Genomic DNA, 27,617 nt, shown 5'->3' with positions numbered 1-27,617 from the left:
GGGGCGGGGTTTCCGGCTACGTGCGCGTACGGGCTGCGCGTACGGCCCGGGGGTGGTTCTTTGCCGGCCGGCGCGGCGGTGGCGGTGCGGGGCTTCCCCGGGAGCCCGGAAGACTTTCGCGCCGGGATGTGCGGCGCCGCGCTGGGTGAGCGGTCGGGCTGAGGGCGGCCGGGGGACGGTGGGCGAGCCCGGGCGCGGCCGTCGGGCCGCGGCCGGCTGGGGGGGACGTGGCGGGCCGTCGGGCGGCCCGGCCCGGGCCCGGCGGGGCTGCCGGCGGTTCTGGTCTCCCCGGCAGTGACGGTGGTCAGCGGGCTGCTCACGGTGCTGCCTTTTTTTTTTCTCGGAGCTGCGGTACTGCCTCAGCGAGGAGGCGAGGCGGGGCGGCCCCGGTGCTCCCTTGTGGCGGCGGGGCCCGGGAGAGGGGTCGGCCCGCGGCGCCCTGCCGCCCCCCCGCCGCCTCCGGGTGCTCGGGCAGCCGCCGCAGCCGCCGCAGCTCTGCGCGGGGCTTTGTCTTTCCCCCAGCCGCCGGCCGGGGCCGTGGCAGCGGGCTGGGGCCGCAGGGGCTGCATCGGGGCCCGCGGTAACGCTGTCGCAGGGGGGCGGCTCAGGAGCCTCTGCAGCCCCTGCGAGCGGGCAAGGGGAGGAAAAGCAAGCCGGCGGCGGGATCCCCACCCCTCGCCCGCGACTGCTGATTTCTCTAAAAAGTACTGCAAAGGGCAAGCGTTTAACTGCCGGGGAGGGTTGGGAGGCAGCAGCTCAGGTGTCTCGCTGATCCTGTGTCGTGACAGTCAGCTCCCGTGCGGGAGCAGCCGAGGAGAAGAGGCCTTTGGATTTGCTTCCCAGTGAAACGGGGCTCTTTCTCATTCCGGATGAATACAAAGAAAAAACAATGTACGCTGACAAATCAAGGGGAGCTAAAGTGAAGGTCAGCCTAGATGTTACTTTCCACATATGCCTTGTGCTTGTGAGTCGCACTGCTGACTGGAGGGATAACTTTTGTACTTGCCGAGGGCCCACGAGGCTCCGTGTGCCCGCTGCTTCCGAGTGCTGCGCTGCTGCTTGGGCAATAATTGGACTGTAATGCCAATGCCACTTGTTAGCCTTTCTCCAGAAGTTATAAAAGCAGAATGAGCATTAAGAATCTGATTACCTTTTAACTAAATTCAAAACAAAGTTGCGGGATGAAGTGACTGGAAGCCCTGCAAGTCTGACTGGGTATTGCTGCTGTGCATGTTATCCGCCTGTCTACCAGTCGCTCCTGCCTCTTGTTCTGTTGTGGTAATTCCTTTGGGTAATGCGTTGGGCTCTAGATGTAGTGCATCTTGACTTCCTCCTGACCCCCCCGGAGATGTTATCGGTCTTTGCCTTCCTCATGTTTCACAGGGCGTGGGAAGGCCAGAGAGACTGGAAGCCTCGGCTGTTGTGTGCGGAGAAGCTGTCAGCCTTCTAAGAGAGCATGTAGCCAGCAAGCGCATCGTGGTGCTTCGGTACCGAGCTGATACCACAGGCCTCCATCTTTTTGTGAAAAGGGATCACAAGGAAATGTGCTGATGTTGAAGGGGGAAAAGTGGTGGGGGAAGAGGTAGGAGGCAGCTTTTAGCCACTTCTAGGCTTAACTCCTGTGTTCCTGAGAATGGTTCTGGGCTTTGAGGGGTTTGCTTTTGGCTTTTTGCCTTAAGTGCCTTTTCTTGGAAGCGTTACTTGGGTAACGCTTTCTTGGAAGTTGGAAACAGTCCTTTTGGACACCAAACCAAACCCCATACCTGGGAGGGCCATTTAGTGTGCTGCACCTTGCGTTTTATTCCCTGTCAATCACTTGGCCCTAGCTGTACACGCTCTCCCAGTTTGGCACGTTCTTATCCTGTTGGCTGAAAGATTCTGTCTTTTCATTTCCTCAGCTTGTCAGAGGCCATAACACTTGTGTGTTCATAGACCACTTTCCTTGCTCGCTGCTTTCAGATTTGAGCGTCGATGCCATGGATGTAACAGGAGAGCAGCAGCAGGACGTAGAGCACAAGCCGTTTAAACAACATTTGGATAAAGCTGCCAATCGTGTGACTCCAGAAACAGAGAGACATGGTAAGATGCTATTCTGCCATTCTTGGATGGATGCTCTCATATCCTTTCCATCACTGTGTGCCTGCTATGAGATTTGTGGGAACAAGGGACGGCTGAATTCACAGCGTTTTAAACACCACAAACTCCTGAAGAGTTTATAGGACACAAATCTATTACACTGGCAGATCAGACAAGCTCCTCTGTGTGTGTGTGTATATATACATATTATACTTGGTACTTTTGCGAGGCAAGTCCCTCTGAAATTGGGACAAGGACTCATTGATGCATTTCAGGAGCAAAGCTGCTGCGTGAACAGGCTTTTCCTACTAGAAATCAAGCAGCTGCTCTGGCAGAACTTGATTTTGGTTGCATCTTTAAATCCTAGGAGGCTGACAAATCGGACGAGCTGGTTAAAGAGCCTCTTTCCAGGGAAGGCTCCACTGACTTGACCCTTAAGCCTAAATTTGCGTCTTACTATGTTTGCTTTGTGTGTGTTAATGCATACGCGATTCATAGATTTCAGTTGGTTGATCAGTTACAAGTTGGAGTAAGTGGTCCTTGGCTACATAAACCTCTCCTCTGCATTTTTTTACATGTTATGACTTACTGTTGTACTTCAGTACAAACCGGGAATGATTCTGGTAGTGTTGCAATCTAACAGTAATGCTGTCCTGACTTTGCAGTCTGCGTGTCTTCAGAACCTTTGGTCACTATAGAGTATGAGCAAATGCCTCTTGCTTGCTTGAAGCTGGTACGTGGGACAACACTGCCAGTCCTGATGTGAGAGGAGACTTCTGGGAACAGGGTGTGTGTTGGGATGTGAAGTCAGTACCATCAGATCTGGATTTTCCAACACCTGTGTCAACAACAAGATGTCTGAGAGGTCCCAGACCACTGAATTTGCCAGAGGGGCTAGCAGGTCCATTGAGCCTTGCGTCTTAATTCTGATTTCCTGAGCTGTGGCTTGTTTGGAGTATCAAGATTAAGAGCTGGAAACACTTCAGATCTTTTTCATCAAGGTGAGCTAAGTGTTGTCTTCTAGCTCCTATGGTACTGGCTTGAGTAGTGTTCCCAGTTGTCAGTGCTGCATGTTGTACCTGCGTGAGCACCCGATCTTCCATGTCTGCCCACCAGTGCTGAAATACCTCTTCCTAGGCATCCATCCTAACGCAGCCTCTCCCTCCACTCTCACCCACATATACATTTTTGGTCAGGCATCCCAGGGTAGAGAAACTGTCTTCTGTTAACTAGAGTTGTAACTCCTTTGCTGAAGTGCCCTCGTGTGTTCCATCCTTTGATGCTCCACTACTCTACCAAGGAAAGTGCAGGCTTCTTTCAGACCTTGTTCCCTGCTTCTCCCAAGGTGTGTGCCATGTTGTCACATGAAGGGGGGGGGGTGGGGGAGCAGTACACAGTCCTCTCAACCCAAGGTGTTTGATCTGTCTGTTAGCGCCCCAGGAAAGCAGAGACCCTTGTTCCCAACCAATCTGTCAGCATCCAAATACAGGGACCCTTCACTGAAAAGTCCCACTGGATCGAAGGGCAATTTGACTGTAGCAGCATTAGGGGGACCCCTCAGCGGGTCTTCCCACTTTGTTTGAATGTGTTACCCGCTGCCGGCAACTGCCAGCACCCACAAAGGACTCACACCAACAGTTCACGGAATAACACTCTTTATTAATAGGAAATTGTGACAAATCAAGGTTCGTGATTGCCAATGATAGGGCCTGTCTGCAAAAACAAGCTTTGAATTATATACAACTAAACTACATACAAGTAAATTATAGCTAATAACAGCTAGCATGAGTTAGTTATTTAGTATGCATAAAACAAAGTTCTTACCTGATAGGTGTCCCTATGGGGGAGAAGACCGGTTCAGCCCATCGACGGATCCCAGTTCTGATGGAGTCTTCCCTAATTTCTCCCTTCATCTGTCCACTTTTATACTTCATAGTACATTGCATATTCATTCATCATACACAGGATTAGTTACAAGTTTCTGGCTTCTAATACAAATTAGTACGTATCCCCAGATAGCACTGCTGAAGTTCTCTGCTAACTACACATGCTCCTCAGGCGGGGTTTTGCTCTCCTTTGGGGGGGCTGTTTGAGTTGGAGATTGTGATCTCCCACTAAGAATAAGGTAATTGTCTTTGTCTTATTTTCAACTAATTTTCTGTTGATGTCAGTGGATTGCAACACCTTATCATCCCGTTTCCTATCTTGAAGGTTTCTTGCTGCATAACTCTCAATAACAGCATTGTTTTCATACCTGTTCTTTGTTTCTCATCCTCCCCAAGGCTGACTACCTTGGTGAGAAGTCCCTGCATAACAACTGTAGAGAGTGAGTCAGCTTGACCTAGCTTTGTGAACACTGAATCAGAGTTGGGTAATCGGGGAGTTCAGACAATCCCCCCCCACCACCTTTGGACTTACTTCAGTCCAGGACCAGTCCATTCCCATCACATTTAGGCGGAGCTTGAGTGACTTTAGTCATGCATATTGTTGTTACTAACTGATGTTGTGTGCCCAGTGAGGTGTAGTAGTACCTTGGAGGCAGGCAGCTTTGAGATGGAGGTGTGTGTTAGTATTACAGTGGGATTATTTCAGCTGAGGAAAGTAATTTCACCATAACGGTTGGCTCAGCCACAGACATCTGGATTCTTCGTGTGACAACTGGTGTGCAGCTTATCAGCTGTGTGGTGCTGTCTGGTTCCCTTTCCTGCAGGGAGCGCGACAGGCTGGCTGTGGTGTCTCCACTCCGCACCGTCCTCTGTCACCGCTATCTATGTGCGCTGAGCTGCTGCTTAGGGAACTGTGGTGATACAGATTCTGTGCATGCCAACCATCCTGAAGGCCATAGCTGTATTTTACCCTAAAAAAGCTTTCCGCAACGCTACGCTTCTTTTAGGATGCAATTTTCTCAAATTCCCGCCCCCCCCCCCCCCCCCCCCCCCCAGGTGATTTTCCCACACACCTGCAGGCAGCAGGACTAATGTCATCTCCTTTTGCCCGCTTGGGCTTGGGCTAAAATCCCTTCCCTGACTATTCTTTAGCTTTTACAGCCTTTGAGCCTTCCCTTGGGCCTGGTTGATAGTCCTTTGCCATTTCAGCCTGTTCACAGCCAGCGTGAGTCTAGGTACAGACTATCTCAAGGAATTTCAGTTACACCATAAACCTGCTTTTCTGTAAATTATTTTTAGCATTTTAATTGCTTTCAAAGGGAACTACGGGAAATCCTGTCTGCATGGTGGCCTAGCATAAGCAATGATGGAAAGGTGCATCAGATGTGACCTCCGTGTCAGCTCAGTGTGCCTCAGACAGACTGCATTTGGCACTCTGTGGCGTGCTGCGCAGCTCCAGAAATTAATGCTAGGGAAAAAATGGGCAAAAATAATAGTCATGTAGAAACATGAGTTAGGAATAAATGCTATAAATTGGGTATTTCTGTTGATTGAGGCAGTTGATCTTGCTTTGGATCTTTGGGGTGTGAACTTGATGCTGAACAGCTCGTTTTTCATTTGACATGCCTTGAGTTATTTTCCAAGAGATAGAAGAGAAGCTTATGAAATAGAATAGGTTATTGAGTCTTCCTAAAACGCTCACAACGATTATGTAAAAAGCCAAAGTGAAGGATGATGGAATAAAATTCTGTGCTTTATAAGTAAATACAGTACACTTAAACCTGATCTCCGTGCAGAGTCCTAGTTATTTCTGTTTTTAAAATCCAAAAGAAGTTTAGGAAGTCTTAGAGGTTAGTATTGTGGGAAGTAAATGGCTCTTCCACAAAAAATTCCATGTAAGCAAGGCTTTTTAGAACCAATTTCAAAAAGAATTGTTCAACTACAGCCAGTTAGCAGTTTAATGTTGAAATGTATGCTTGCTCTCCTATAAAGCAGTATTTCATTTGCATTTCAGTGCTTTGAGTCATGACAAATTTGGGAAGAGCCTGAGGGAAACCTTTCATCCTGCGATACAGAAGGTAGGAGGTGACTTCTTTTTTTTGTTTGGTTGTGGCTTTTTATTATTTTCTGGAAAAATAAGTCATTACGTATAAATGCTAGTGGTTTGTTTCTTTCAGTAGCAGGATAATAATGAGGAGTAGGGTTACAGTTACAAAAGAAGCTGTCTTTATCAGTTGAACTGGCTACTTTGAAATTAAACCACTATAAGAGTACGTTACAGGGGGTTTTGTGCTGTCTTCAGTACCGGTGTGCTAAAGATATTTTTTATAGGATTTATTGGCTCTTGAAGAGCAAGAGGTAAATGTAAACTTTTCACTCCTAGCACTCACTTGGTGATGTATAACGACTTAGATAGCAATTGCTTATTGCAGTAAAAAAATGTGGCATTTCTGTGCAACACATGAGATCAAAAATCATTTTAGGCACCGGCATAATATATCATATTAATAGATGACCAACTTAGTAATATCATAAAATTCATAACCTATGATCAAAAGTAAATTATTAGGTATATGCTACTTGAGGATGTAATGGAGCTGGTATGAAGTGTATACTCCTGTGTGTAGGACATACACAAAAGATGTATATAAAAGTCCTTAGAGGAAACATTATTTTAGGTCTTTTGTTTGATTGTCTGTTTGTCCTGTAATATTTGGTTTTATTTCTCAGGGACCTGTGAATTTTAAATTTGGAGTCCTTTACGCTAAGGATGGGCAGCTTACAGATGATGAAATGTTTGGCGATGGTGAGTTTTTCACCTTTTCCTTGGCTGAAGGTTGCATAAAATATTGAGCTTCCTTGTGAGTACAAACATTCGCAGTTGTGACCCTCTTAGAATTCATCTTGGGAGCCTTGAAGATTTGTATATAAATCAAATTGTTATACTGAATGAACTGTTTCTTTTTCTCTAGTGGGCGTTCCCACAATTAAGTGGTGTGGAGCTGAAGGGGATTACAATGTAATGGTGATGGAGCCGTTTGGACCAAGTATTGAAGATCTCTTCAGTTTTTGTTCAAGGAAATTTAGTCTCGAGACAGTCCTATTACTCGCTGACCAAATGGTAGGAAACTGCTTTGTTGATACAATGGTGCAGTATGTTGGAATATTAAGATTCCTCAAGAGACCAGAACCAAATACGTTGTTTCTGTAATTTAGAGGTGAATAGGCCTGTATCATTAAAGGAAAGACTCAAAATTGGTTTTCTCTTAAATACAAAGTGCCCCATCTAAAGTGATTACAAAGTCTTCATTGATTTTTAAAAAGCAGACTTGCGCTGTTTGCAAACAGTCTGTTGCACTGCTCAAAGACAAAAGAAGTTCGCCCGAGAAAGTTTTTGGAAACAAATGTAAAATAGACACGGGGAAAGAGCTGGAGAGGTTTATGTGTTGTCTATTGAATTATGTTCTCTTTAATGCCCTTACATTTTACAATAAAAAGTTTCATTACCTCTTTTAGTGTTAAAGACAATGTTGCTAGTGTTTTTATATGGAAAAAAGTGTATGCCTAGTCTGTCGAGTGATACTTTTTTTCTTTCCACTTTATCTAGACTAGTTGAATTGAATACATTCACTCTAAGAACTTCATCCACCGAGTTGTGAAGCCAGACAACTTCATAATGGGCCTTGGGAAGAAAGGCAATCTTGTCTACATAATAGACTCTGGATTAGCAAAGAAGTATCGAGACGCTCGAACTCACCAACATATTCCATATCGTGAAAATAAAAACTTAACAGGAACTGCCTGTTATGAATCCATCAACACACATCTTGGAATCGGTGAGCTGGAGAAAGCAGTAAATAGAAACTTTAGTAGTGTCGATGCACATAATTTTAGCACAAGTAGATGTTGCTTTAATGAGGCATAGAAGACGGTCCTTACTTATGGCACTTAACAGTGCAGTGTGCTTGGCCTCTTATCTCTTGATGGGGTGGGATTTGGTCAGATTGTAATTCTCGGGAATTAACACATTTTTTTTAATACTTGCAAGGGTGATAGGTTTTTTCTTGTACTGGATGAGTTTATCATGGGCATAGTAACTCTCAACTATCTCTTGTTTTTCAGAGGGTTTTTATGAGTCTTGTTGCACAGTCTTTTGTTTTTCTAGTACTCTTAATGAGTCCACTTTTTTATACTGTTGTAGAGCAATCTTGCAGAGATGACTTGGAGTCCTTGGGATATGTACTGATGTATTTTAACCTGGGCTCCCTCCCCTGGCAGGGACTGAAAGCAGCAACAAAGAGGCAGAAATAGGAACGTGTCAGTGAAAAGAAAATGTCTACACCCGTTGAGGTTTTGTGTAAAGGATATTCCTGTAAGTTACTTTCCCGTGGCACTAGGCTTACATGTTCGTGTTTTAGTGGGATTTCTTTTTGCTTTACACTGAATTCTACTAGTCTTTTTACTTGTGTTTCTCTCTCTTTTTTTTCTTTTTTTTTTTTTTTTTGTAAATTCCCCCAACCCTGCATGATTAGGCGTGTCTGTGATAAAGATACTGTGCTTTCAAGACCAGGATCTTTCTGTTCATAGACCATTTCTAATTATCCTTTGTCCTAACTATTAGTAAACAATCATTGAGGTGCCCTCAGTTCATAGGGTAGCTTAGTACATCTGATTTGCACTGTGTTGTGTGTGCATGTGTTGGTGTTGGCTGGATAACTCTTGACAGCAAATAGCATTTTGAGAAACTACCCATTTCTTCATATGGGTGGGTACTGTTTCTTGAATTAATTGGATTGCAGTCAGATGCACCTATTGCAGTTGTTTCACTTGAGAATTGTCATTCCAGGTTCATGTAGTTTGGCCTCCTGATGGTCAGCATCTGTGAGAGGTGTAAGAAACCCTCCTATATCCTAGCATCGTGCTTCAAACCTTTTCTGTTTCTCAGTTTGGTATTTACGCCACAGTAATAATGAGGTGGTTTTAAGCCCTGCAAAATGGTACTTAAATCGATTTTAAAACTTGTTAATGTTAGCTGCCATCAGGGAATATTGCTGATCTTTGTAAAAAGGGTGCTGTCTCTGTTCCGTCCACACTCTTGGCTTCAGCAGCTAGGTATGACAATGAGAGCTATGGTTTCTGTCATGGTTGTGTGAAAACTTACTGTCTTTGATCTGTTTCAGCTGTCCTTTCATAGGTATTCCTTTACATTCATTAACTGTGCTTTTTCTCTGGGGTTAACAGGCAGTAAAGACATAATCAACTTTTCTTGTGCTCTTTGTTAGAATTTCTTTCTTAACGTAAATTACTAATATATCATTTCAGCCAGAAAGACTTGAGCTCGTTAGAGAAAATTTGCTTTTAATTTTCCCGGTTCTTGCTTACTCCGTAGCAGGCGAGATGGCTCATATTGTTGCAAGTTTTCATAGCTTGTGCTCTTACTATCTTCATAATGTTAAAGTAATTCTTCCATAATCAAAACGCATCCTTAGATGTTAACCGGGTTACCAATTAAAGTTACGGTTTTCCCATTATCTTTATACCTTGTTCTTAGTCAGGAAAACCTCAAGTATCCGGGTCACGTGGCAAGGTTATCAAGGAGAATTTTGATTGGCTAAGTGTAAGACTATAGAAAATCATTCATACCGCTTCTTACCAGAACAGTAAAGAACAGCAGCTGTTTGTCCATACCCGTTCCAAGTGTGTTAGTTTCCTTGGTAAGTCTTAAGTAAATACGCTGCTGCTGTTCCTGTTTCAGGAAGCGTTTAGACCATACTCCTGGTAGAAAGCAAAGTTTGCTATGCAGATCTACTGATGTCTTATGTTAAGGACTACGTTTTTTATTTATAATTTGATAAATCAGTTTTGTTTTACTTGGATGCCTTCGTTTGCTAAGGCAATGCTGCATTTGCAATCCCCAGCTTTCGTCATCTAGAGGAAGGGCTACTGCCTGTTGAACTCTGGGCAATGGAGATTTGCAGAAGTTACTCGGAGAAATAATGAAAGCTGTGTACTTCTAGGTAGAGTTCTTAAAGATGACTCCGCATTTTTATCTTTTTTTTTAAAAAAAAAAAATTAGTTCCGATTAGTTCGGTCTGAAACTGAGAACTAAGTCTGGGAATGTAGCTAATAGGAATGAAAATTCTCTTATGGAAAATACGTCCCTCCCAGAGAAATTTAGTACTCGGGAAAATGGTAATTGGTAAGGATAGCAAAGTGTCATGTATATTCCCCACCTCCAAGGTATTGTCCAGGCAGTACCTAAATTATTCTCATTAGAAAGACTAGCGCTTTGTAACACTAATGAGGGTTTATTGGAGTATCAGCTAGCATGTCTACAAAATGGTTCATGAAACTTCAGTGTTGATAAGGAAATTACGTAAATTCGATGTGTCACGTTATTTGGTAGTTCTCCTGATTATATGGAAGCGAATGCAACAGCTACAAACCTGCAAGTTGTGAGATGTTTGACAGTGATAAATGTTAGAGTTGAGCAGTCAGGTAAAGCCTATTCGAATAAAACGTGTGTTACTGCAGTACTCCAAAAACTGATCAGGATGATGAAGTGGAGCCCATTGTCTCGTATACGGGAACTGTATCTGTGGTAAGCGATGACTGAGGAGGCTTTAGGTGTAATGGTGGAGGGGTTGGTGTGATGTCATAACAAAAGGAGTAACTTCATCCTTGAATCTATGTATGGTATAGTAATGAACAGAAATTGAGACATGATTTCATGTCATTAATGAGACAGATGCTGGAATATTATGCTTAGTTCAGTTCTCAGAATCCTAAGTTCTTGGAAAACGGTATGTAACACAGAGAAGAGGCATAAAAGTTGAGCTTGGGAAAACAGGTTGTACAATGCAAGAGTTTCAAATCAGCGTCTTTCAAGTTTGTCTGAAAGGTAAGAGATCGTCTTAAGTTAGTTGGTGTAGTATTTTATAAATTGATTTTAACAGGAACTGACATTTATGCAAAAGACATATGTGAAGAACCTATTGCTTACTACTAAAACCATTCACATTTTAAAAAAAGTGAAACTGAGATCTAAGTGAAGGCAGTTAGCCACTGAAACAACTTCTTTTAGAACATCTGTCCCCTTTGCTTTTGCATCAAAACTGGATTTATTTCTAGGTGGTGTATTCAGGTCTAAATTAAGCCTAAGTTGCAGGTCTCTGAACTACAGCGCAGAGAACCCCTCCATAGACAGCATTCTCAAACGAGAAATAAATGCACGTATGATTTTGTTACATATACAAACACATAACGTTAGGCATTATATGTTGGTGATGTGGTAATGTGATGGCTATTTAACAATGATCCTTTCTCATCAGGAGAAACAGGATTTCTCTTGTTTGGAGATAGACACAGCTTTGAGGTCAACCCATGTCTTCAGACAGCTTACATTTTTCTGGACTCTTCAACTTCAGCAATGGCAATGAATCTAAAAAGTAAGCATCATATCTTTCCCTTTTCACATAGGCAAATACGATTTCTAAAAAACACAGAAACAACCAAAGGAAAGCAAAGCCAGATACCGTTAATGATATTCACAGAGGAGGAATGTCTCACTTAGTCCTCAGAGCAGACTTTAGGGGACAGAAACAGCAAACAATTGTTACCAGTATTTATCCTAGCTAGTGCTAGCCAAGTGGGAACACCTCATTCTGTAAGAGTACTTGGTGATACCAAGGGTCTGCTAAATGGCATTTTTGGTTCCTCCTTTCATCCAATTCAGCCACCATAATTCAGAAAAAACTGCTCAGCTGTTTCTCTTTCTCAGCATTTATTATTGATTCCATTCCTATAATAAACTTTGCCGTCTGAGAGAATGGCTGCAGTATCCATTTTTACTCGCTAGATGGCAGCAGCGCTCCAGCCAAACTAAGGGCAGCGCCTGCGCAGAATGGCCTGACGCCTTGGGGCGGGGTTTCCGGCTACGTGCGCGTACGGGCTGCGCGTACGGCCCGGGGGTGGTTCTTTGCCGGCCGGCGCGGCGGTGGCGGTGCGGGGCTTCCCCGGGAGCCCGGAAGACTTTCGCGCCGGGATGTGCGGCGCCGCGCTGGGTGAGCGGTCGGGCTGAGGGCGGCCGGGGGACGGTGGGCGAGCCCGGGCGCGGCCGTCGGGCCGCGGCCGGCTGGGGGGGACGTGGCGGGCCGTCGGGCGGCCCGGCCCGGGCCCGGCGGGGCTGCCGGCGGTTCTGGTCTCCCCGGCAGTGACGGTGGTCAGCGGGCTGCTCACGGTGCTGCCTTTTTTTTTTCTCGGAGCTGCGGTACTGCCTCAGCGAGGAGGCGAGGCGGGGCGGCCCCGGTGCTCCCTTGTGGCGGCGGGGCCCGGGAGAGGGGTCGGCCCGCGGCGCCCTGCCGCCCCCCCGCCGCCTCCGGGTGCTCGGGCAGCCGCCGCAGCCGCCGCAGCTCTGCGCGGGGCTTTGTCTTTCCCCCAGCCGCCGGCCGGGGCCGTGGCAGCGGGCTGGGGCCGCAGGGGCTGCATCGGGGCCCGCGGTAACGCTGTCGCAGGGGGGCGGCTCAGGAGCCTCTGCAGCCCCTGCGAGCGGGCAAGGGGAGGAAAAGCAAGCCGGCGGCGGGATCCCCACCCCTCGCCCGCGACTGCTGATTTCTCTAAAAAGTACTGCAAAGGGCAAGCGTTTAACTGCCGGGGAGGGTTGGGAGGCAGCAGCTCAGGTGTCTCGCTGATCCTGTGTCGTGACAGTCAGCTCCCGTGCGGGAGCAGCCGAGGAGAAGAGGCCTTTGGATTTGCTTCCCAGTGAAACGGGGCTCTTTCTCATTCCGGATGAATACAAAGAAAAAACAATGTACGCTGACAAATCAAGGGGAGCTAAAGTGAAGGTCAGCCTAGATGTTACTTTCCACATATGCCTTGTGCTTGTGAGTCGCACTGCTGACTGGAGGGATAACTTTTGTACTTGCCGAGGGCCCACGAGGCTCCGTGTGCCCGCTGCTTCCGAGTGCTGCGCTGCTGCTTGGGCAATAATTGGACTGTAATGCCAATGCCACTTGTTAGCCTTTCTCCAGAAGTTATAAAAGCAGAATGAGCATTAAGAATCTGATTACCTTTTAACTAAATTCAAAACAAAGTTGCGGGATGAAGTGACTGGAAGCCCTGCAAGTCTGACTGGGTATTGCTGCTGTGCATGTTATCCGCCTGTCTACCAGTCGCTCCTGCCTCTTGTTCTGTTGTGGTAATTCCTTTGGGTAATGCGTTGGGCTCTAGATGTAGTGCATCTTGACTTCCTCCTGACCCCCCCGGAGATGTTATCGGTCTTTGCCTTCCTCATGTTTCACAGGGCGTGGGAAGGCCAGAGAGACTGGAAGCCTCGGCTGTTGTGTGCGGAGAAGCTGTCAGCCTTCTAAGAGAGCATGTAGCCAGCAAGCGCATCGTGGTGCTTCGGTACCGAGCTGATACCACAGGCCTCCATCTTTTTGTGAAAAGGGATCACAAGGAAATGTGCTGATGTTGAAGGGGGAAAAGTGGTGGGGGAAGAGGTAGGAGGCAGCTTTTAGCCACTTCTAGGCTTAACTCCTGTGTTCCTGAGAATGGTTCTGGGCTTTGAGGGGTTTGCTTTTGGCTTTTTGCCTTAAGTGCGTCCTCCGTCACCACTATCCATGTGCGCTGAGCTGCTGCTTAGGGAACTGTGGTGATACAGATTCTGTGCATGCCAACCATCCTGAAGGCCATAGCTGTATTTTACCCTAAAAATGCTTTCCGTAATGCTATGCTTCTTTTAGGGTGCAATTTTCTCGAATTCCCCCCCACCTCGAGGTGATTTTCCCACACACCTGCAGGCAGCAGGACTAATGTCATCTCCTTTTGCCCGCTTGGGCTTGGGCTAAAATCCCTTCCCTGACTATTCTTTAGCTTTTACAGCCTTTGAGCCTTCCCTTGGGCCTGGTTGATAGTCCTTTGCCATTTCAGCCTGTTCACAGCCAGCGTGAGTCTAGGTACAGACTATCTCAAGGAATTTCAGTTACACCATAAACCTGCTTTTCTGTAAATTATTTTTAGCATTTTAATTGCTTTCAAAGGGAACTACGGGAAATCCTGTCTGCATGGTGGCCTAGCATAAGCAATGATGGAAAGGTGCATCAGATGTGACCTCCGTGTCAGCTCAGTGTGCCTCAGACAGACTGCATTTGGCACTCTGTGGCGTGCTGCGCAGCTCCAGAAATTAATGCTAGGGAAAAAATGGGCAAAAATAATAGTCATGTAGAAACATGAGTTAGGAAGAAATGCTATACATTGCCAGACTGTCACAGAACAGGGTGATTCCTGTAAGCCATTTGGTGGTTCTTTAGTCTTCAGTTTCTACCTTGGTTTTGCTCATCCTCTCCTTTTACTGTGGTTTTACTCTTGATGACAATATCATTAATATCTACCTTACTATATTTAAGTGCCCTTAGCACAGAGGAACCCAAACAAAGCTAATTTCTGTTTGTTTTAAAATTTATTTTCTGGGAAGTTTTGCACCTCCTTACTTGCCACCGTATTGTACACAAATTAACATTGTCTCAGTTTTCTTAACCACATGTCTTTACAATAGTATTATGTCTGAATGAATTACAACTGCTTGTATAGACCTGGAAGGGGTAAGAAAGAATGAGGGAGAAGGTAGTACATTACCTTCTCATTTAAGCTGAAAGGAGTCTTTGTTCGCAAAATGGTTTCATCTATGTTCAGGTCCAAAGAATCAGTTATTTGCTTAAAAATGGACCTAGAGGAAATAATTTAAACTATACTTAGGTGACACCAAACTCATAACTGGTGGCTGCAATGCAGGAAAGGAACATTGGAGTTCTCTGATGATTATCTTTATATGTCAGCTCAAAATACAAAAATAGCCAAAAAAAGCCAATAGAGAGCTGGACATTTCAAGAGGACCACTGAGGAGAAAAAAAAATAAGAAAACCCCCACCATGTAAATAAATGTACAGCAATAGAAAACCTCATCTGCAATCAGATAAAAGCATTGTGCGCTCACACCTTCGATGCTGTGTGTGGTTCTGTTGCCCAGCCTCAGCCCATCCCCATCCTCCGGAGATGCCTGATGCCCAAGGCTGGGGCTGCCCCCACTGCTGTAGGCGATCATGGAGGCGGGCAGTGTCAGAAGGTTCAAAAAATGAATGGGTAGGGTTTTAGGTGTCAGGCTGAGAGGTACCAGTAGGAATGTGATGTCCCTATCATTGCTAACCCAGTGACAGTGGATGCTGAGGGCTGCCAGGGGGTGCCCTGCAGACAGCAGCCAAGCTGGTGTGCTCCCCTACTGCTAGAGACAGAGTGGTTCCTTCAGTGGGTCACTGATTTGCCCACCACACATTTGCTCTGCTTTTGTGAAGGGACAGAGGGGTATCACATCCACTCCAGAAACTCCAGCAAATCTGGAAGAATCTTATGTCAAAACAGCTGATAGTTGTGGTCTTATCTATGGCATTCAATCCTGCCCTTGGTAGTGCAGGTTCAGGAGTTCTTGCTGCCTGCCATTGGTCCACCGTTGCCTCAGTCGTCAAGTTGTTCACATTCAACAGCTCCACTGCTTCATGTTGCACCTTCATCCAGATGTGCTGAGGAACCCACAGTGGCCTCAGACTCCTAGCTGCAGCATGACAGTGAACTTCCCAAGTAGCAAAGAGTTATTTCAACCACATCTCTCTTTTGTGCTTCTTCTGAGAGCAGAAGCAGATGACGCCTCATGAGAAGAGGCACTCTGCTGCTTTTTTACACCTCGTGCTGACATTATTCTGGAGAAGTGCATTGTAATGGCTCCCTGGTCTGAAGAGTGACCATATCTTTCCTTTAATTTCCTGGCTGACATTAGTACCAGTTCTGCCTTCCTCTTTACCCTACAGTTTATAAGCCTGAAGGACCAGAAAATAAAAATCCTCCATCACTGTACTTCTCTTCCTCTCAGAAAGGAACAAACACCGTAAGAGTAATAAGGCGTTCTCACACACATTGCCTGCACAGCACAAGCATGTCAGAGAATCCCAGAACTCCTTAAGTTACACAGAATGTGACAGTTTGATGCTGTCCCTCCACCTCAACTGCAAAGTTCTTTTCCGTATGTCATGACAATTATGTGAACGTGAAAAAAGGGGACAATCACCATTAGATAACCTTTCAAATTGCCTCATTTAATCAGCTCCTATTGCTGATCACTTAAAAACATTTGGACTACCTTCTCTTTTTGTTGTTTTTTTTCTTTGGGTTTGGTTTTTTTGTTTTGTTTTTTTTTTTTTTTTCAGAAAATCAGCTGTGATATTTTCCACATAAAGCAGCAGCAGAGTGGAAGCGTTGCCTGTGGTATTCTTGGTCGGTATGTGCACTGGCCACCAGCTCACTTGGAGCCAGCCTGCTGGCTGGGCTAATGGGATTTCCAGACCTGTCTCCACTCCATACGGTTGCTGTTCCTCACATACACTCAGAGCTCCCAGAAAGCATGCCAGAGAAGGGGTTGCCCTTCAGACAAGCTGATTAGAAAAGGAGTTTAGAGGAGGAAGATGAATCTGTACTTCCCCAGTCTTTAAATGAAGGCAGTGCCCTCTCCATCCCCAGGACCGTCCTTTCCCAGCCTAAGCATAGTGAGTCAATGCTCTCAGTTTCAGCACTGAAGCTGTCATTTGATAGTGGCTTGGGCAGTGCAATCAGTTGACCCCTAGAATGCATTCCCTGTGCCAGACTTGGGATTTGAAACTGTGCATATCAGGCTGACCACATGCCAATCCACTCTTGGTATGAAGATGCAGCCAGAAACTAAAAAATACAAGTTTGTGAGGGTTTGCAAGTATGAGAAACAGAAAACAGCAGAGGAGGTATTGATTTTTCTGCATTACTTTCAAAAAATTCATAAAGTTCTACATGCTTACTCTAATGTATCTTTTAGCATATTAAATAACTATATTCCTGGAAATTGAAGTCAGACAATATTGGTTATTAAATGATAGTCAAAATAAACTTCAAAATCTGAATCTTATACCAAATTCAAGGGGCATTTTACATTTCTGCCAGTGGCACAAATATATGTCTTTGGATGTATTCCTTTATGCCTCCTAAACATTAGATATAGGTCTAACCAACTGCTGTCCTCACTTACCACACAGCCTTACAAAAAGTAATGACATGGTGATGGCTGGTGCTTTATTCCTTCAGCAACCATGGACTCTTCAAACACAGCTGAATATCACCTAGTTGTATTGACACACCAACACAAAGGAAACAAATCACTGTTTCTATACTATATAGAAACATTAGTTTCTATATAGTCACATTAAGTGACTATATTCAACATTAAGTCATGATCTTCCAGAAGCACAATCTACATATTCCACAAATAGTAGGCTGACTCAAACTCATTGACATTATCTATCAGCAAAAGAGTGGCAAAGGACCTCAATACTTTATGAACATGTTACTTCTGTAGATATGAAGCAAAAAAGCGCATTTGTAGCATGCAAAGGGCCTTGGTAACTGGCTGAAAGTCTACTTGTATAATTTTTCATGTTAACTGCATCACAAATTATGGCTGATGCTTCTGCTGCAGCCTATACCCTTTGCATGAAATAGTGCCAAAATATCAAAAAGACCCACATTTTCTTTCTAATGGGTTCTGTTCAACTGCAGCTTCCCAAAAATGTTAACTCTGCAGGGTTTCTTCTCTCTAATTTTGCAGTGACAGATGCAAATAAAGAAACATATTCCCAGTTGTGGTCATTGTTATTTGTTTAGATTATTAGAACTTAAATAGTTATTTCAAAAAGAATGTTTGTGAAAAAAGTGATAACAAAATACCCTTTAGTAATATTAAATATAAGGAAGCACTAACATGAGAAATCCTTACTTACTTGCCTTTTAAAAGCTTTTTTTACTTTTCAAGGATTATTTAATTTTTTAAAGGCAATAGATACCTACAACCTCTCCTCAGCTTTATAACATTAAAGATTTCATGCGAAGAATGATGGGGTCCTAGAAGCAAATAAGGTGGTATTTTTGTCCATGAACAAATGCACACAATGGATTTTCTACTACATAAACTGTGGCCATAGCAAAGGTTTTGGTGGAACTAGGGAAAAGCATTTGACAAAGTTTTTTCTCAAAATCTCGAGTGTCTTCTAGTCATTCAGGGGCTCCACATTCTCATATGTACATTTCTTCATGACTTTTCAACATATGTAAAAAACCCTGTATCATATATCTGGATCTGCTCTGCACTCTTTTCACAGATCAGCGTCTCTTCTGAAGTCTCAGTCTCTAGAACTGAAAATTATTTTCCAGCTTAGGTCACACTAGCTCTGAGGATATCAAAATATTAATTTTTCTATCTCATATATAATAGTTTTATGTATTGGCACTTTTTTGGAGTAAGATCACATTTTTGATGTGTTGACACGAAATTTTTTTTTTTTCAATATGTAACATACATACATATATATATATATGTAGGTGGATGTCAAATTACATTAATTAGCCTCATGTTAGACAGGAAAGATAAATTTCCTTATTTGCGTGGTGCTGATGACAGTATTTCTACATAGTGCTGTACTTTGAAGATAGTCTAATAGGGGTCCTTAAACTATGGCCCAGGGGTCCTTAATCCGGCCCCCGGTATTTACAGAACCCCCCTGCCGGGGGTTGGGGGGGGGAACCAAGCAGCCCCAGACGGCTTCCTGCCACTGCATCTGCGCGCCGGCCCCCTGGTTAAAAAGTTTGAGGACCCCTGGTCTAATTAGTCTGGACATTTTTACCTGCAGACTCAGTGGGCAGGTGGGTGAGTGGATCAGAGAATAAGTGAAATTTCCTTCAGCAGACATTTTTCACAGTGAAACATGTCAGGATTGACCTGGCTATGTTTGACACTACCTCAGGGGAGACTGAAAGTGATAATAAATCCTGAGCTCTTCATGTCTTTAAACCTCGCTTGTGGTGATTTGGCCACAAAGTGGCTATAATTTAGTTGTCACTTCTCAGCCTTTTCATATTAAGAAGACTGTGCCGTTTGTAACACATCTGGGGCCAGTTGACCTCGATGTCACGTTAAGGGAGATGAAGTTTAGGCAAGAAAAACAGACTTTTGAAGAAGATAAGGACACAGACCTTTACAAGGCAATGTAACACAGTTATGAAATATGATGCAATGCTGAAATGATTATTGGAATTTTTCCTGAAAATCTGTCAATATACATGAAATGCTACAGACATGACGGTAGCATTGAATCAGATGGGCTTCATTTAGTTTTGTAGCTGTGACAGATTTCAGCTAAGAATCCCTCTGTGCCTTCGGAAAGTATGTCAAGGTATATCCCAGCATATCGCATCTCCGTGCATTGACCATGTGACCTACTTTAATTTTGGCCTTTTACATCTATAATGAAAATACATCTAACCGCTATGTTTACAATGTCTGTACAGTGCATGGCGTTCTGTTCAATCCTTTTCACACAGGGAAACTGGACCGCCTGAGGCACACTTGACCTGAGAATCAAGGGAAGGACTGACATGGTCTCGGGTATGATTACAGTTCTAAGGGCAAGATGTAGGCATCTAGCTCCCTGTATGGAAATGGAACCCTCAAAGTAACCCTCAAATGGAACCCTGAGAAAGGAACCCTCAAAGCTTGCATCATTGGAATCAAACATTCAAGAAACATGATGGGGGAAACAGAGGCATCGGCAGATGGCAGCTTTCTTGACCCAACCACTAGATGAAAAGCAAATGTATCAAGAGCTCTGACGTCAAATGGCAGGCATCTTTCCAAGAGAAATTCTGTCAGAACTTAATATAAATCAAAAGACAGATTGTGAATCTTTTTATTGGCAATTGCACTTGTTCATGAAGATAAATTAATAGGGAGCAAAAAGGTAAGCCAAAAGGCATCTTTATTTTGCAGACCTTGCCTTGCAGCTCTGGAATTTCCTGGACTGACAATTGTAAAGAAAATCCAGGAATGGTACGTCCACATTTGATTAGCTGCAAAGAAAATTAAATTGCCATCACAAGAAGTGCTTCCTAAGTAGATATTTAGGTGGAATTTGAGACAAAGGAAAGCATGGGGAAAAGGTTCATTTCAACCAGCTTTGCATTTCTCTAACACCGGTCACAGCCCGGACGTTAACATGAAGGAAATTTAGAGCTTTTCTAGACTACTTATGCCTTTGGATGGCTTTCTCTGAGTTTTATGGTGGCATATAGTTCGGCCAGGAATGTAAATTGTGATCTTGGGTTCAAAAACTCTCTGGAGACTTTTCCAGACTGTCGCTGCTATGACAATTGGAAAGCAGACAAGTCGTTCAGTAACAACAGTCCGAGGGACAGTCTGTCCTCAAAATCACTGCTGCAAATGCAACTTTATTTGCCCAAGCCTAGATTGTTTCTCCAAGAAGGAGCTGACAGAACTCACAGACAGCAGATAAAAACTACAGCTAGTACGTCAAAAATTATCTTGAAGAAGGCAAAATTTATTGCTATTTGAATGTCTAGTCAAGCCTGGCAGTTTTAAAGTACCTGAAGAAAAAATAAAATAAAATGGTTACGTAGTTTTCCTAGCACTGCAGGACAAATATTCTTGAGTCCACATTTTTTCTATTCAAAATGATATCACTAAACAAAATCTAGTAAAGAACTAATAGACAGGTACTGCCAAAGAGACGTTTATCTTTTCCTCAGAGGGATAGCCTCCCAAGGTGTCCCCCTCTCTCTCTCTCTCTCCTTTGACTACAGAATCAGAAATCTGCAGAGGAAACCTGAATTTAGGCAATGCACTTCAGGTCTGAGATGCATTTTTAGACCATTTATACTAGAAACTGCTGATGAAAACACATCATAACATTGCCTTCATGCTTACATGTCCTGCATATACCTGTGTTATCACGCATGGGTTACATTTGAGTTGACAGTGTCATTGTTGCACCTGCTTGGTTCTGTGGGAGAATTTTTTTTCTTCATCTATTCTAAACAAACAGAAGCATTTGTATAAAGGTTTTATTTTTACCTGGTTTTCCCAGGTATTTTGTTTTCATCCTAAATTATTTATTTTTTCTGTTTTACAGAAACGAAACCTCAAATTTGGAAAAATGCATAATGCTTGTAATTAAAAATTCTTGGGTTTAGGAGATCATTGCTCTTGAGGAAAATCTCAAACTCTGCAACAAACTCCTGAGTATGGAGACCTAAAACAGAAAATACCTATTGTCTAAAGAATGAGTGTTTATGAAAAATCACAGAACTAGAGAAAAGTTAAGAAAAACTTGATATAACCATTCAGGAAATACTGTTAGACCTATAAATTGGAGTATTATTATCATCGCATTTCTTATTATTATCTTATTTATGAATAATAAATCTGTGTTATAGCTAAAAATGTCCTGGTGAAATTTCATCAGCTGAGAATATGCTATGATTAATTTAATTCAATATAATTTTAAATAATAAGTTTGCTGGGCAGACTTAGTAGAAAAATCTGTGGTGTTTTAACACACAGCATTAAAAACAGAAACAAGATTTGCAAAGATTTCAGAATATGCATCTTCCTCATTATAAGGGAATATCACATAGATGCATCCTAATTTTAATTACAGACTTTCATCAGGAAGGTCACTATATTTTAGGTGCTTGACATAAAGATGTAAAAAAGAAAAAATGGGGACTACTTGGTTACTTCATCTACCCAAACACCAAAACAAGGTGTTTTCTACAAAATAATCTTTGTGCCCATGACACTTTTGTGTGAGTTCATCTGGAGTCCTTCAGGTGGGTATGAACATTTCCTAGGTCTTACCCACCTCTTCAACAACATGAGGAACTGCAGTAAATGACACTGACTTAGCTGGGCCGACAACGCAAGACTTGATTCACAGAAAATAACATAGTTTGTGGCTGCCTCTTTTGCTTGTTGAGGAATGATGAAGTTCACAACAGCAGTGTCTGAATTATGATCAAGGGCCCTTGCTGAGAGGAACAGGCAAGTTTGTATTTTTTGGAACTGCTCCCTGGAGCTTTAACATTCTTCACAGTTTCTTAGGCATTTTTACATTAGTTGTGAAATATGTTCGCCACGTATGTTTGGTAGCTTTGTAATTTTTAACTTTAGCACCTGTGATTCTCATGAGGGCTGGAAATCTATTAATGTGATATGCTTTTCTGGTACAGACAGTTTCCACCAGAATGGGTCAGATGCTCCCAGTCAGCCACAGGTGATAATAAAAGCTCCTGTCTGTTGATGCTGAGACAAGGGGAGCCAGTGGGAAGCAAACTTTGGCTTGGATGGCATGGTGGGTGAAGGGGGACTCAGTCTCGGGTACACAGGTCAGTTAACTCCTCTGTACTTTTATTTGTTTGATATAAGCACCTAGAGAACAGATACAAAACTGCAGAAAAATCAAGAGAGAAGGCAGATCAAGGAAAAGACAGCGGTGTTTTCTCCAGAATGAAGAATGTGTTCCTCTTCACTACTACCATCATTAACACTGAAAGTGAATGATTCGTGAAACGCAGCAATGACAATGCTGGTCTTCCCTATGGTTTGTGTGTACACTTCTCTTGCTTTAAATTCCACTTCATCTTCCCAAGTCTGTATATAAAACATGTTGTAAAAGAAATGCTTCTCACCTGCACAGTTAACAGTGTTGCTAAACGTTTAGAGGGAAAAGAACACCATAGGATACTTACACATTTACATACCTACCCACATGAATCCTACTCAGAGGTGTCTAAGTCTACACTGGTACTGCAGTCTTGACCTCTTGGCTATTCAAAACCAGAAGATGCTGAAATGCATCACACTTCCCTTCCAGCCTGCTCAGCCAGGAAATGGTGTGCGCACAGGTCTCAGCTCAAGCATCACGTAGGCGTGCAGATGGGGCATACACAGAAGACCAGGAGCCATAGCCCAAACAAGGAATAGGCTAATTTTTCCTGAGCCTAGATATCAATTTCTGCATTTGAACTGTTTTCCAGACCTCAAACACGGCAATGCTGACATACCTATTTCCTTTTGAGGCTGCAGCCTTCAATAGCCCACACCCTCCTGAGATTAACAGAAATATAATTAACATCCTAATTACACAGATAGGAAAGTGAGGTGCAAAACTAAGGCTGCTGTTCTCTAAATCCTTCAGGCATTTGACATTCAGCTGGCAGGAATAAAACTGACAGACTGTTATACCCTAACCACTGTTCTAGCCCACTTTTGGGGGGTTTTTTTCTCCTTTTTTCTCAGACATAAGAGATTGGTTTCAGCTCTTCTGGGGCCATTGACATTGGCTTATGAATACAAAGCAGCTGTCCCAAAGACTGTCTGAATGCCCTCAAAACCTACAGAATATTCTACTCTGGTCTGAGCCCCTTGCAGCTGAGATGCAAATACAGCTTTTTGCAGTGATCAGTGCACTACATTTGAAAGCTGCTTGTGTAACTAATTGGATGTGACAGAGCATAGTTTACCATTTCTTACAAAATTAGATTTTTATAATTACTACCTCAATGCAACCAAAATGTTACAAACAAAAATGCTCCAGCATTTATATCATATTTATGTATTAAACATTCCATACTGACTGCATTTTCCTGTTCGCTGGGATCTAAATTCTTTCTAAATTCCAGGCAAGGAATAAAAGTTACTGGAATGTAAAGGTATTAGAAAAATGAATTTAAATCAAGTGAAGCATGAGAGAAATTAAATAAATTGGTCTTTGCTTCGTAATGAAAGTCTACAGCTGATTGAGAGGACTTAAAGGAGATGGGAGGGTGAAGGATACTGTAATATGCTGAACTTGGAAATATTGGCAGCTCTTCAGTGTTGCAGACAGACTGACGCACTTCATCTTTACGCATACATAAGAGAGAAGCAGCAATAATTTATTGGTACAAAACAGCAATTTAACAAAGTTTCACAGTAAATGTGACAGTGGTTTAAGAAGATCCAATAGCAAGATACACTTTATTTACTGCAGAGAGGACAGGGTCAGACAAAACTGTCAGTGAGACCCTCCCATTGAATCATGAGGTTCAGAAACAATCCCTTTGCTTTCTAAACTCCTTCTCAGAGGGGATTTCATGTGCAGATGGATCCAGACTTAGTCTCAGGCTTGGTCAATGATTTATATCTAAAGGATTATATGTGCACAATCAATCCTTTATACCACTTAGCTAATGTTTCAAAGTTTAGCATGCTAAATCACTTACCAAGAATCTGTTGCAGCAAGGAATCTCTCAGCCTTAAGGAATAACCTCAGAAGATGTCCCTACTGAAAGGGACATCCTGACATGCAGGAATAGAGCTCAGTGGGCCCTGGGTCATCCACTATTTATGGAGTAAGATAATTGACTTGCAGTCCTATTCGCCCACTGACTACTGAGGTCAGTTTCTTTCAAACTTGTCTTGAGTCGGACCCTGACCAGCCCTGGTAGCTGGGTGCATTGTTCAAATTAGCCCTTGGCTATTGCATCTTTATCTGTCTCACCTGAATCAACTTTGAGTCATATACAGCCATGACAATCAGATGCAGCCATCACAACTTCCAGTGGTGGTTATCACCTGTGCAGGGTTACTGAAATAAAGGCCAGGATGGCAAGGGCAGGGAGTACGCCACCACTTTTAGCCAGGCAAGAGAAAATTTCTGCAGTGAAGATTCACCACTGTGCACAGTATCTGAGTGTAACAAACAAACAGTAAGTATGGAAAAGAAAGAAATTGCCACCTTATTTGTGCCATGTGGTTTTATAAATAAGCTACTTACAGAGCTAGGTTTGAGTCATTCAATTCTTTGCAAGATATAAATTAGATATAAGTATCTATTGTATCAATAAATCCTCTTGGCTGCCTTCCTACCTGTAATCTCCCAGAGTTAACACACACATCTTGTGAAACACACATGTCGTGAAACACTGCTACCCATGCCCTTAACTTCTAGCAATTCAGACAATTTCCTCAACTCGCCATTTACTTGCAGAAGGGGTCAACATCAAATTTTAGCCTTCTTAAATCTGAAGTGGATTGGACTTTGGAAAACTCTAAAATGTATTTGTCACAAAACCGCTGGCTTAAGCGCTGCATTTAACGCTGATTTATGTTAAAATTTCACAAAATAATAGTTTGGATGTGCTCATGTAAAGTGTTGATGGGCTACTGTAAGGGCCAAAGTGTATCCTTACCTGATTTCATCCATAAAAGAGATTAGTTTCTTCCGGATAATAGTTGAGCATTTTTTCCTGGCTTGATATGTCTCTGGCTCGATATGTCTCTGGCTCAATCTCTATCTGTAATCCAGACAAGGTTTCATATGTTTATGAATCTCTACACTGTTTCAGGCAGCAGTTGATGTTTGTGAACTACTGAATATTATGTAAAATATATGAAGTCCACTATCAAGTAAAATAAAGGCCATAAAATATAAATAGGTAGTATTTTAAAAAGTTTAAGAATAGTATTGAAATAATTAGCACATTAGGATGTTATATACATATTAAGATGGATAAAAACCTGGCTGGATGATCAGACTCAGGGGGTGGTGGTGAATAGGTCAACTCAATGTGAAGGCTGGGAACGAATGAAGTATCAGAGTGGTCTGTATTGGCACAGTGGGTTAGCTTTGGCCTGCAGCCAGACACCCACCTCTCGGTCAGTCCCCCTCCTCAACAAAAAGCAATAAATAGGATGGGAAAGCTTGTTTGGTGAAAATAAAGACAGGATGATTGCTTACCAGCTACTGTCACAGGCAAAACAGACTTGAATTGAGGAAAAATAATTTAATTTACTGACAATCCAAATACATTTGGGCAGTGAGAAACAAAACAAAAAACCCAACACCTTTCCTCCACCTGTCATCTTTTACCCAGAGGGGTTGCCCAGAGTGGTTGCACAGTTTACATCGTCAGAAGTTTTCAAGACTCAGTTGGTTAAAACCCTGAGAAATCTGGTCTGACCTCAAAGCTGAAGCTACTTCAAGTTGACTGGACTAGAGACCTCCCAAGATCCTTTCCTGCCTGAATGATCCTACGATCCTTTTATCCTAATAATTATAGTAAATTAAAAAGCCAAGCTTAAAGGAAATGTAATCATCTGACAGTTATGCTAGCATGACTCACAGCACGAATGCATGCAGTGATAAGTCCCATTCCCACTGACATCAGTGGGAATCCTGCATTTCAGATAGTTTCTTACTCAGCATGAACATAAGGAAATGCAAAATTTTGACTCCTGAAAAATGTAGTAATGGCAAAATAAATGGCAGAACAGATTAAGTACTGAAAAAATATGTTCACTCCAAAACATCTTAAGGTCTAACAAAGACCTTTTACATTATTTAAAAATGTAACATGATTTCTTAGTTTAAGGAACATAAGGTTTTATCCCAAATGACAAAAGCTTCATCTTTTCTGAATAATATCTTGTCTTTCTTGAGCTCCACCTCTGAGGATTCAGATGTGTCTACCACTACCTTTGGAAGCAACATCAAAATCCTGTAATAAAAATGGTGGGTGAATACCAAATATTCTCTGTGTGTGTTCCTGCTACGTTTTTTCCTGCAAGTGAAATGCAATCAACCACTTTATTTTTTCCTCCTGTGAACAGTTTTAAGTTTAGAGAGATTTTTAAGACAAATTCAGCTGTAGTACTTCCAGGTTGTTCTTAGATATGTTGCAATCTCTTGGAAGTTATTTGTTCCCTTATTCTTGGTCTGAAAGTTGAAATGTTAAGAGGAGCATTGAAATGTGGCTATCAACATTTACATACCAATACCCAAAGTCTTTCTTTTCCCTATATGGTTCATCACAACTTGTACTGCATAGAAACCTTAAGAAACCAGACGTTTTGTTCTCATGGACTTTTTCAGCATAGCCCATAAGCTCTTCACTCTCTGTGCAGAGAGAGGTGGAAGTTGGTGATGTTGTCAGATGTTACTTTGAAATTATGCAGCGCGTTTTATTCTTCAAACCTACCCAAACTGTGATCAATTTTGACATGAAATGGGACTTTCATCCCTATGGCATGCCATTCACTGGCAGTTGGCAGAGACGTCCTTCACCACTGTAGGAACAGGACTGCCAGAGTAAAGACCATCCCACACTCCTGTTCCTTCACGTCTGTGTCATCTGCAAGTGTCTCTTAGTCTGTCCTAGGAAGTCTGTGCTCTCAACACCTGTAAGCAGCCAAATACAGCATCGCTGTATAAAAGGATTACTTTTCAATAATGTATGTATTATTTATGATGTAGAAATTGGATTTAAATATGCCCTAAGATTTATGAATAGTTGTTAAAGCAAGAATGTTGCTGAAGTGGTTTTATGACTGTAATATTCGTTGTTCACATATTAAAGAAGATAACTACAGTAAACTGGTACAATGAAGAATTTGTTTCTCAAGGTACATGCAAAGGTAAATGCAAAGGTAAATGCAAAGGTGGTTTGCATTTCTGCCTCCATAAATTCTTGAAGCTATCAAATGTTCTGTTCGTGGCACTTATGAAGATAATCTGCTTCAATAAAAGTCAGCATTGTTTTTCAGCTTGTCTTGTTCTCTGGCACAAAGATACTTTCCTACAGGAAGGATTTCCAGGTTTAAGAATCAAAGGAATGCATCTTGTTCTGACAGAATTATTATGTTTGCAACAGTGCATCTGTCTTAGAGATATTAACAGCTTGCAAGTTCTGTAA

The 27,617-nt window shown here is 42.9% G+C and overlaps 1 protein-coding gene across 1 annotated transcript; it reads left to right on the top strand.

Annotated features, from left to right (window-relative positions):
• LOC114017861 (casein kinase I-like) lies at positions 1-22,583 on the top strand. Its single transcript, XM_055711859.1, is given in 9 exon segments — positions 1-145; positions 789-1,582; positions 5,977-6,040; positions 6,693-6,768; positions 6,935-7,083; positions 7,570-7,798; positions 11,294-11,410; positions 19,410-19,825; positions 22,309-22,583. Coding segments are annotated over 7 exon segments (696 nt in total). The 5' UTR covers positions 1-145; positions 789-1,550; the 3' UTR covers positions 19,439-19,825; positions 22,309-22,583.
• The last annotated feature ends 5,034 nt before the right edge of the window (positions 22,584-27,617 follow it).

Source organism: Falco cherrug, chromosome 5 (genome assembly GCF_023634085.1).
Source record: "Falco cherrug isolate bFalChe1 chromosome 5, bFalChe1.pri, whole genome shotgun sequence".
NCBI lineage: Eukaryota > Metazoa > Chordata > Aves > Falconiformes > Falconidae > Falco > Falco cherrug.
The sequence above is the reverse complement of the archived record's forward strand: the minus strand, read 5'-3'. Positions and strand labels throughout refer to the sequence as shown.